Source organism: Triticum aestivum, chromosome 3D (assembly GCF_018294505.1).
Source record: "Triticum aestivum cultivar Chinese Spring chromosome 3D, IWGSC CS RefSeq v2.1, whole genome shotgun sequence".
NCBI lineage: Eukaryota > Viridiplantae > Streptophyta > Magnoliopsida > Poales > Poaceae > Triticum > Triticum aestivum.
Genome location: NC_057802.1, coordinates 142,964,562 through 142,975,900, shown reverse-complemented (window position 1 = coordinate 142,975,900; position 11,339 = coordinate 142,964,562). Strand labels below are relative to the sequence as shown.

The following is an 11,339-nucleotide window of genomic DNA, read 5'->3' as shown; positions in this document are numbered from 1 at the left end:
TTCATCGGGTTCTTCTGTGTCTTCGGCACCATCCGGAGTGTTGTCGTCTCCTGTGTCGGTGTTGCTGTCCTTGCTGCGGCGGGATTTAGAGCGGCGCCGCTGACGCCGGTGCTTTGGTTGTATTTTGGGAGGGTCCTCCTTTGCTGGGTTTTCCTTGTCATCGCCGCTATTATTCTTTGGCGTATCTACCATGTAGACGCCATATGACGAGGTGGCCGGCCATCGTCTAGTGAACGGCGGGTTTTGGACCTCCTCGTCCCCGGCATCATCGTCCATACTGTCGATGTCTTCGGAGTCATAGTCAAGCGCGTCGGTTAAGTCTTCGACAGTGGCTACGAAGTGGGTGGTGGGTGGGGGCGAAATTCTCCTTCGTCATCAGCCTCCAGTTCGAACCAGACATAATTTGGCTGTGAGTCCCCCGCCAAGGACAGATTTTTTAACAAATTTAGCACATCGCCCAAGGGTGAATGCTGGAAGATGTCTGCGGCGCTAAACCCAAAGATCGATAAGCGATCTAGTTAGGCGTCCGCGGATGCACATGGCTCAGAATTTATGACCAGAGACAAGTCCGGAGTTCCGGTGACAAAGACGCCGTGTGACTTTAGGTCTATGTTCGGCTCCAACGCCGTGGAATCTGCGGCCTCCGCGGTGGGTATCCAGGTTCGGGCCCTCTCTATGGAGGTAATACCCTACTTCCTGCTTGATTGATCTTGATGAATATGAGTATTACAAGAGTTGGTCAACCACGAGATCATAATGGCTAAACCCTAGAAGTCTAGCTTGTATGACTACGGTAATGAGTCTCTGCCCTTCTGGACTAAGTCCTCCGGTTTATATAGACACCGGGAGGATCTAGGGTTACACAAGGTCGGTTACAAAGGAAAAGAATCTACATATTTGGTCGCCAAGCTTGCCTTCCACGCCAAGGAGAGTCCTATCCGGATACGGGTGCAGTCTTCGGTCTTCGTATCTTCGCAGCCCATCAGTCCGGCCCATGGCTAACAGACCGGACGCCCGAAGACCACTTAGTCCAGGACTCCCTCACCCCCTATCGCCCACACTCACTAGGCGACGATTTAAAATGTCGTCGCGGAAAGGGGTTAAAAACCGTTTGTATAGCAGCTCGATGTACGAGTGTTCTTTTTTGACCGTGACTACATATGGGTCCTTGGTCAGCAGCTTCTTCAGATCGGCACTCACGGGATCCCTCCATCAAGGCGCTAATTATTTGAACAAATGCATGCCAGTCCTGTGAATTAAAGCAGAAAAAACTTAGTCACCCAGTCAAAGAGTAAGAAAGAAAATTGAAACCATAAATTAACAGTGGGTACTTGACATACCTCGATCGCTGGATGTGCTCGGCAGTAGCCGATGTTGTCCCCCTTCATCGTGGACTTGACGAGGATGGTTTGGAAGGTGTTCTGCTTCGCCGAGGGCTTGACGAGGATGGTTAACATCCCCCGAGGTTCGTCCCCCTGAAAAAACTTCGGCTCAAACCTTCATATAGGGGATGCTTGGGCCTGGAGGGGCTGGACCCTGCCGTGGAGCATGGTGTGGATCACTTCCACCAGGGTGACACCATTTCCGATAAGGACCTTCACCTAGTCCTGGAGTGCTCGGACTTCCTCCTGGTTCCACCAGTCGAGGCTCTTGGTGGTCTAGGAGTGTAGCCTATTCAAGGGCACTGTCGAGTAGGCGGGGACACCCTCTTGATTCCCCAATGACACGTCGACCATGTAGAACCACTACTCTTGCCATTAGTTCACAGTTTTGATGAACTTGCCTAGCAGCCATTTGACATTATGAAGCTTGCTTATCATGTCGCCCCCACTCGGTGATCTTGCAGCCATTGGTCTGTGGTTTTGACACAGAACAATTTGAGCCAAAGTCTAAAGTGTGGCTTGATGCGAAGGAAAGCCTCGCGGAACACAATGTACGAGGCATTATGGAGGATGGAGTTGGGGGCAAGTGGTGGAACTGGATCCCGTAGAAGAATAGAAGGCTTTGGAGGAAGGGGTGGACAGGAAAACCCAAACCTCGGATGAGGTGGGCACTCGCCTTCCCGAGGTTCTGGGACTCAGGAGGCAGAGCAGATCTCGTCGCCGACGAGGGGCGAGCGGCACTTGACCTCGTCCGGTGACGGGAGTTAGCCGCCCGCGTGAAGTTCGGTGATGTTGCCGGCGGTGGCGATGGAGTCCATCCATAGGCCCCCTTGTTGGATGCTTTCACCTCCACTGCCTCCGTGGCGATGCCTTTTCCCTTGCTGGGCATTTCTTGGGACGGAAAAGGAGGTGGGAAAAGGATGAACGGTGGGGTCTAGTTGTGCTCTCTGGGCGCTGGAGCTCGGGAGTTTTCGAATGCTGGAAGCAATGGGGAGGCGTAGGATGAATTATATTCATCCATCTCCATTTATGAGTTGGTAAAATATACCAAGGGGCACCATGCCATGCGCTAATTTTGCCGCTTCCCAACCATGACGTGCATTACGTGTGCGTGTGGGTCGAGGTATTTTGTTAACGATATCATCGAAAATCCGTAGCACTATCCTTTATTGATGGGACGTGCCAATGAAAACAGCCTTGGGCCACGGTAAATTTGGCACAATGACTACTAATGGGACCTTTTGGTTCTACAGCGTGTAGCAACGGTTCGTTTTTTGGTTAAAAGTTTTCAGAACACCACGCAATTGACCTATCGAGCCAGCACTACAAAACTTTGTGGTTAAGCTATCAAGCTTGGATCGAGCCTTCGGATCCGATGAGAATAAAAGCATTCCTTGGGGATTATGGGTTAGACCTCCACAAAAGCCCGAAGTGTCTAACTCTTCAGACTGAAAGACATGGTTACAATAGAGGAAGATGTCGAAGAGGATGAACCTATCAAACTTACAAGATACTTCGGATCCAAGGGAGTCCTCAAATGTGGAGTCAAGATGGAACATCAAGATTGTTAACTCGCCTACGAAGCCGAAGACCCAAGACAAAGCCTCTCCGAGGAGTTCAATGTCCTTGTCTTGAAGACCAGTTCAGGGGCTATTGACGGTGTGCTAGACTAGGGGGTGCAAACCACGTCGGCCCCTCTTTAGTGGGCATGGTCGATGACCCCTGGATCATCAACGAATGGGTCAAGACTGACATGCCCTTCGACGTGCTCAAGATGGAATCTTCCGAAGACTTGGTGCATACTCAAGACATATTTGAATCTTCGGCATGTTTATCCCTAGATGTAACCGACCTACATGTAGCCCTAGGTACCCCGGGTGTCTATATAAGCCAAGGGGTTTAGAGCATATGGTAGAGAATCATACATTCACATACGATCTCGAGGTAGATCATCCTGTACATTGTACTCCAACACAATCAATACAACAGAAGCAGGACGTAGGGTTTTACCTCTTCGAGAGGGCCCGAACCTGGGTAAACATCGTGTCCCTTATTCATCATGTTACCATCTAGCTAAGATCACCAGCTCGGGACCCCCTACCCGAGATCTGTCAGATTTAACCCCAACACTGAGGATAGGACGTGTGCTCTTTGTGGCGAGATGAAGATTTCAATCACATTTTTTCACTTGAATTCTTGCCCAAGTTCTATGGTGATGTCCCCGAGAAATGGTTAAGTGTACCTGGGCACGAGGTAAGTCTGTTTATTTCCACCTTCTCCATTGTGGACTTTTAGAGACTGCTTGGAGGCTGACTTGGCTTGGTTTTGCGGCACATACATGGGCCTTATGGAACGTTTGTGATTAATCTCGCAATGATGTTTTTATTAAACATCTTGTTGAAACCTTGTACAAAATGATTATCTTCTTGCAACTAAGGAAGTCGTACGTTGTGCAAAACCTTGACTCGTCGACCTTTGAGCGACAGATTAGGAGCCTTAGAGGCATGCGGCGTTGTTGAGTGAAGCTTCTTCTCGGTGAAAGCTTCCTCTACGCCTCGTATGGCTTCGGCGCCCGTCGGCCATTTTGTATCCGTTTGAGGGCCTTTGCTCCTTCGCAAGCTTGTATTGTATCTGCTAACGCCTGAACCTCACTCTAAAATGGTAAAACCTCTAAGTGCTTCAGTAATCTAAAGTCGGGCAAGGGAGGGAAACTTTTGGTCTATGGTGACATATACACCCTATAAGAAACAAAAATAGTAATTCAATAAGAAGTCAAATAATCTGAAAATATTTTTAAAATAAACTTGACCTTACATTGTACTCCCTCCGTCCCATAATATAAGAACGTTTTTTACACTACACTAGCGTCAAAAACGTTCTTATATTATAGGACAGAGGGAGTAGTTGTGAGAAAATTTTCACAAAAAGAAAAGCCCCCTTTGACTTCTTTTCACAAAAAGATAAATTTTTGGCCAAAATAGTGTGAATAGTGACTTATAATAGCAAATAAATTTTGTCTTTTTCGCTATGAATTCAACGCTGGTTATTGTTCGTGGAAATTTATAAACTAGTGCAAAAGTAAGTCAAGTTTATTCTTAAAAAAACTTCCGAACTATTTTGACTTTTTGCTTAATTATTAAAAAAAATCCCATATAAGGTGTATATACTATATACAACCATGAACCAAAGTGTATTTCCTGTCGGGCAAGCTGCTTTTTAACGAAAAAGAACAAGATAAAGTTTTTGGAGAGGGTTTTTTCCCCTCAAGTTTCCAACAAGGGTCATTTTCTGCCAACTTCTGTTAAATCTTCCTCAATTGAAACCCCCAAATCGCAACCCACCAGAATAATACCGTTACCGTACTTAACAATGATGAGTAGCAATAAGTTATGTAGTGCTAGAATATAGTGGACGACAAATCCGCCAGCACCATGACATGCATGACAACAGAGAATTATTTCCGAGTCAAATTCAGTAGGCAGGTCACTGAGATAAGGTGAAGCAGATAAACACTCGGAGTCTTGGTGTCATGCGCCATCCATGCATACAATTCGCTGGCAGTCGGTGTAAAATGTACAGAGCAGCGTGATGTGTGCGTGTGTGCTAGAGAGAGGAGGGGGAGGAACCCTATGACTATGAGAGAGAAAGGAGACACAGAGCGAGAGAGACCCTATAAAGGGGGGAGAGAGAAATCTCACGGAGGTTTGTGGTGGACATGCGTCCTCCTCGCTCCTCTAATACTCCCAAATCACCACCAAACTAGCTAGTCCATCCCATTGCTCTCAACCTCCTTCCACATCCCCCTCTCTCCTCCCTTCTTCCTCCTATCCATTGGAGATCTCCATTGGAGAGAGCTCTACCTGGCCTGCCTGCTGCTCATGCACTGCACTGCCGATCTTGCTACCACTCCAAGCCCAGGTTCATAGCCGACTGGCTATATAGCCCGTAGCTCCATATACCCACCGATCGAGATCGCTGCCATCGTCAAGTCGGCTGAGATTTAGAGTGGTGTTTGGTGCGAAGATTACTCCAAGTCAATTCCTTCCCGTCTCTGCCGATCCTGCGAGCTACGTACGGCGAGATTGGGATGCTTGAGGTGGTCACGCTGCAAAGCCCTAATCCGGCCGTCTTCAACCTCGGCGACCACCACCATGTCGATGTCGGGTTCCCGGAGGCCACCGTGGAGGAGGACGACTTCCTGCTGGACTACATCGACTTCAGCACGTGCGACATGCCCTTCTTCCACGTCGATGACGGCGACGACATCCTCCCCGACCTCGAGGTCGACCCGACCGAGCTCCTCGCCGAGTTCGCCGACGAGCCGGCGACGACGACGGTGCTGAGCCCGGCGGCAGAGCCGGCGCCAGACGGCTGCGAAACCCACCATGGCGACGAGGCGAAGACGGCCGTGGAAACGGAACTACCGGCAGAGATGTGCATGGAACTACCAGAAGGCAAGGGCGAGACGAAGGGGTTGTTGTCGTCGGAAGAGAAAGATGTGAAGCAGCACAACGACAACAAGAACAATAACAACGTGGGCGATGAGGTTTGCAGCGCGGTGACGACGGACGATTATTCCGCTGCGGTCGGGTGTGAGAACAGCAAGTCGTCGGCGTCGGCAGAGGGGCACAGCAAGATGACGTCGAAGCCCGCGTCGGCAGCCGCGGCGACCAAGAGCTCCCACGGCAGGCGGAAGGTGAAGGTACTGCCTGCATTCTCTCACTCACTAGCCCTAGCTCCATGGTATATGCATAATTAATTAAGCATGCTTAACCGCATGGGGTTGGGGAAAAAGAATGAAAGAAAGGGATAAACTCTATATCGTCCAATCGATCTGCACATCACGATTCGCTGCAGCTGCCCGTCTGGCGTAAACTCTGACATAATCTTTCTCACGATCGACAACATCTCCTGCGAGTCAGCAGGCATCAGATCTGACTGACCCAGGACCCAAGAAATCACGAGAGACCTAGCTGTAGCCTCGTAGCAGCACGAGGCATGGCCCTGGCCCTGCATGGTACAGCCGCGGCGAATCAGCAGCTCGTGATTGCCTCCGTCGCGAGGAGCTAGCTAGCACGAGCAGCTGATCGACTTTGACGCCCGCGCGCGGCTACTGCGTCGGTACGTACGTAGTTGAAAGTTGGGTAACATCATCAGTGGACAGGAGGCGCGTGGAGGGAGGTTTGCACCGAAATGCTGCTGCCGCGCGCGGCAATGAATAGGCCATGGAAATCCCCGTGCAGGCAGCTTTTTGGGACGACGGGCGGATAGGATAGATCTCAATCGGCCGGCAGGGAAAGAGAGAGGGCGAGTGTCACGGGAAGCGCACGGTAACAGTGGCATACACACACAGCAGCAGCAAACAGTGTGGCTATAGCTGCTCTTTGCCCCTTTATTTCAGTGCAGGTTTTCACACACGCGGCGCCTATGAAAAGTCTTGTCTGTGATCTCTCCTGCCTATACGTACGTGCGTGCGTGTACGTCTCTCTGTTACTAGCTAGTTCTAGGGTAAGCAAGCTCATAGGAAAGTAGTTCCATTTAGTGCCCTGAATCTTCTGAAGCATGTAAATGATGTTCTTTGATTAATACAATTCGTGCTTATTATATATGGCTGGTGATTCATTAATTAAAGAAACAAACGATGAATGAATGGCAGGTGGACTGGACGCCGGAGTTGCACCGGCGGTTCGTGCAGGCGGTGGAGCAGCTGGGGCTGGACAAGGCGGTGCCGTCGCGGATCCTGGAGCTCATGGGCAACGAGTACCGCCTCACGCGCCACAACATCGCCAGCCATCTCCAGGTGCGTCTCTTTCCATGCATTATTTTTGTAAATTAATTACAGTTTTACTAAAGCACGACTAGATCTGCCATAAGCAGTGCACACATAAGTCTTATGTCGAGTCGTCAGCCGAGTTTTAAATTCGGACGGACGCGGTGCCTGCCACTGCTAGCGCTAAGACAAACACGAGCATGTACACACATGCACTCCGTCCATCTCCAGCTCCAGGCAGCATAGTCAGATCTGGCCGTCTGGGCAACATATGTACTCCCTCCGTCTCATAATATAAAAACGTTTTTTACACTGTAGTGTTAAAAACGTTCTTACATTATAGGAAAGAGGAAGTACGTCTGTGCCTGCCCATATCCATATGCATTATCGCCATACGTTGTCCAGGCACGGATGGCGTCGCAACCGCCAGTCCCAGTCCCTCACGGCCTCGTGTACATTATTACAGCATTATTATTATCGCTACGTATACGTACGTACCGACGCACTGTACTACAGTACGCCATATGCATGGCATGCATGCATGTGACCCCATGCGTGAATCATGCAAGTCCTTGGCAGCGCTTTCACAAACACATGCATGCAGACGCGGGGTGTCAAAAGTGAAACCACTCGCTCATTCATTCAAACAAAAATTATCCAGTACGCCATGCTCATGCATGCATGCGTTTCCGTTTGGATATTCCACTGCCCAAACCGTGCAACGGGGAGGCGCCAATGTAAGCAGCGCAGGGGGGCACCACCACGCCGTACGGGTGACCACTGCCCACACCACACGGATTGAGGGAGGGAGGCCCCGGCCGGTCCTGCCCTAGTCAGCGCGGGCGCGTGCCATGTCGCCCGATGCTGGCCGGGTTTCGTTCCTCACCGCCGTAGCGCCCGTCCGTGCATGCAGGTACTACTCCCACTCCCCGCGGCCCGGTCCTGGACGCCCGTTTTCTAGCGAGATGGCCATATCCTCCCATGAATTCCCGTGCGCGCGCGTCCCGCTTTGGCGCCAGGCGACACAGATCCAGATCTCGGCAATCTGTTCTTGCTCCCTTTAGTTTTAACGATCTAAAACGTCTTATATTGGTTTACGGAGAGAATACCTTTCTGTAAATTGCCTACAACTGTATATATAAGTTCTTCCACCTCATAAAATAATTATTAGATGGCTAGCTGAGCATTGCATTGATATACATTTTAGTGAACCAGTGAGGTACAGTGGATTAATTGTGATGGTCCAACTTTTTCAATCTAAGTTTTGTGGTATTTTTTCAGTTTAGCTAACAGACCAAACACGACAACATTTGAACCACAAACTACACCTTAACATTTGTATGATCCTGTAAACATGGCAACAGTAACTAAAAAGTGGAGGCTTATCCGAAAATGAAATCAAGGGGTGAGTAAAATGATCTATATATGATTTGTAAGAGTGTCTACTTTTCTGAAGACCGTTATTCTGTATCTGCTCCTCACAGTAGAAAGAACCGTATGGGGAAAAATGGAGTATTTATTTGGCTGAGGAATTCCTATTTCTGAGTCAAAAACTCGAAAATGATTTCTAATCGACTGAAACGACATTATGGTTACAATTTTGTAACTGAGCATCTGCAGCTTTTACATCTAAGGCCTTCTTCGGTTCATATATAGGATAAGAATAGAAAACCCATAGGAAGTAAGATAAATGATTGGTTCCTATTCTACATAGGAACAGGAATTCATTTCTACTTCCTCCGTCCCATAAGGTAAGACGTTTTTGCAAATTAGGTTAGCTTGCAAAAACATCTTACAATATGGGACGGTGTGAGTACAAATCAAAGGGCCAAATAATTTTTCCTACAAAATTCCTATCCTTCAGAATTCCTTCAAAATTCATGTAAACCAAAAGAGGCTAGCTTAAAGTAGCACTTGATTGTTGTGTAATTTTAAATTCCATGATGTGTGGCTTGTTTGACTTTTTTGGGGGGATGGAGTGTGGCTTGTTCGACTTAAAATAACAATTATTAACACGGGCAAAAAAAGTAAAAGTATGAGGTTGCATTTGTGGTCGAAGACTCAAAGTTAATGCGGTTGCGTTTCAAACCGAAATTAATGCGTTTACATGCCCTCCGTGCAAGTGCAGAAGTACCGGTCACACAGGAAGCACCTGATGGCGAGGGAGGCGGAGGCGGCGAGCTGGACGCAGAAGCGGCAGATGTACGCGGCGGCCGGCGGGCCGAGGAAGGACGCGGCGGCGGGAGGCGGCCCGTGGGTCGTGCCGACGGTCGGGTTCCCGCCCCCGGGGACGATGCCGCCGCACGCGGGGATGGCGCACCACCCCGGCCAGCCGCCGCCGTTCTGCCGGCCGCTGCACGTGTGGGGCCATCCCACCGGCGTCGACGCGACGCTGCCGCTGTCACCGCCGTCCATGTTGCCCGTGTGGCCGCGGCACCTGGCGCCGCCGCCGGCGTGGGCGCACCAGCCGCCGGTGGACCCCGTCTACTGGCACCAGCAGTACAACGTGCGTGCGCTACATTGCTCCGCCTCTGTCTCCCTCTTCTCGCGTTCACGTGACTAGGCTCTTTTGCTTTGCATGTTTGGCGGCATGCGTTCGTAATAACCGGTTGGCTTACCGTTTTCTCCTCGCTCAGGCTGCGAGGAAATGGGGCCCGCAGGCAGTGACACAGTGCGTTCCGCCGCCGATGCCTCCTGCGGCCGTGGTAATTAAACTAGCTAGTACAGTATGAATTATTTGCCCAGTCGTTAACGTTGAAGCAGCTGTGGTGATTGTCTAGCTAATATCGTGACCTGTGTGTGCGCGTGCAGATGCAGAGGTTTGCTGCGCCGCCGATGCCGGGGATGGTGCCGCATCCTATGTACAGACCGATCCCGCCGCCGCCGTCGCCGGTGCCGCAGAGCAATAAAGTCGCCGGCCTGCAGCTTCAGCTCGACGCCCACCCGGTAAGTACATAGGCACGGCTGATGGTTCCTAGCTCATTGATTTATACTGTACTTCTTTTAGATGAATTTATGCTGTACTTTTTATCCTGAAGAACGTGGCCCCCGTAATCCATGTGTTTCATTTCCACCTGGTATGTACACATGCACGGCAGATGGTTCCTAGTTCATTAATTTATATTGTAACTTTTGATCCTGAAGTCACACTGTAGTCGTACATGATGTTCCAATCCAAAGAAAAAACAAGCCGTGACCTTCAGCGAATTTTGGAGAACGTGGCCCTAAATCATGTGTTTCATTTCCACTATATATTTTTTACTTACCTATGGTTGCTAATTTCTGTTGCACGCATGGCATGTATATGTATGCAGTCCAAGGAGAGCATCGACGCAGCCATCGGAGACGTTTTAGTGAAGCCATGGCTGCCGCTTCCCCTGGGGCTCAAGCCCCCGTCGCTGGACAGCGTCATGTCGGAGCTGCACAAGCAAGGCATACCCAAGGTCCCGCCGGCGGCCACAACGAACTGCGACGGCGCCGCCTGAGAGTACGTACGTCTCAACCACCGCCGGCGCTGGAGCCATCATGCTGCTGCTTCCCCCCTCTCTGGGTGACACAACTCGTCGACAACTCGTCCGTCTGCACCTACGTGCATAGGTATGACTGATCGACCGGCCGGTCGGTCGACGTACGCGTGCGCGTGTAGATTAATACTCATAGTTATAATAATGTACTGTCCTGGGTGTGTCTGTATGAGTGCACTGACATGGATCTCTGGGTTTTTCCTCTCGTGTACGTGCGCGCTGTGCGCACACATGAGAGCCGCGTCTATATTGTTGGGATGGAACAACTTATATTATTGGACTGGTAAATGAATAACCAAGGATGCATGCATGCTCCGTGTGGAAATGCACTTGCATATTTCTGCGAAATTCCACACTTGCACATTTCTGCGAAATGTGAGAGACGTACTACTATTTATTAACACGACATATATAGGACAGAAACTCTGTATCTGTATGCAGAAACGAGCTTTTCGGTAATAATTTTTATAAGCTTCAAATGATGGATATCAAATGTGAAAAACGTATTACTAACACGTAAACTGTACCAGGAAATATGATGTGGGGGCAAAATATGTGACTAGCAAGCACATTTGGTGATCGATACAAACAAATTCAAGATGCGCACAACAAAAATATAGAAGCTCTGTATCTGTATGAGAAATAATCAGCAAACTCCCCATT

The 11,339-nt window shown here is 49.7% G+C and overlaps 1 protein-coding gene across 2 annotated transcripts; it reads left to right on the top strand.

Annotated features, from left to right (window-relative positions):
* The first annotated feature begins 5,067 nt into the window (after nt 1-5,067).
* On the top strand, nt 5,068-11,001 carry LOC123077934 (probable transcription factor GLK2). Of its 2 annotated transcripts, none has more exons than XM_044500293.1 (6): nt 5,068-6,084; nt 7,039-7,182; nt 9,281-9,658; nt 9,789-9,857; nt 9,964-10,098; nt 10,467-11,001. In XM_044500293.1, exons 1-6 carry the CDS (start codon nt 5,470-5,472, stop codon nt 10,635-10,637), a joined length of 1,512 nt encoding a protein of 503 aa, XP_044356228.1. In that variant the 5' UTR covers nt 5,068-5,469; the 3' UTR covers nt 10,638-11,001. The 2 variants fall into 2 exon arrangements, with proteins under 2 accessions (XP_044356228.1, XP_044356229.1); XM_044500294.1 differs by having other exon boundaries at nt 5,073-6,078.
* The last annotated feature ends 338 nt before the right edge of the window (nt 11,002-11,339 follow it).

Bases quoted from the DNA above. Each gene is read 5' to 3' on its own strand.
- LOC123077934 (XM_044500293.1), top strand. From the start codon at position 5,470: ATGCTTGAGGTGGTCACGCTGCAAAGCCCTAATCCGGCCGTCTTCAAC. The intron at 7,183-9,280 runs GTGCGTCTCTTT...GTGCAAGTGCAG, and splicing joins ACATCGCCAGCCATCTCCAG to AAGTACCGGTCACACAGGAA. The intron at 9,659-9,788 runs GTGCGTGCGCTA...CTCCTCGCTCAG, and splicing joins ACTGGCACCAGCAGTACAAC to GCTGCGAGGAAATGGGGCCC.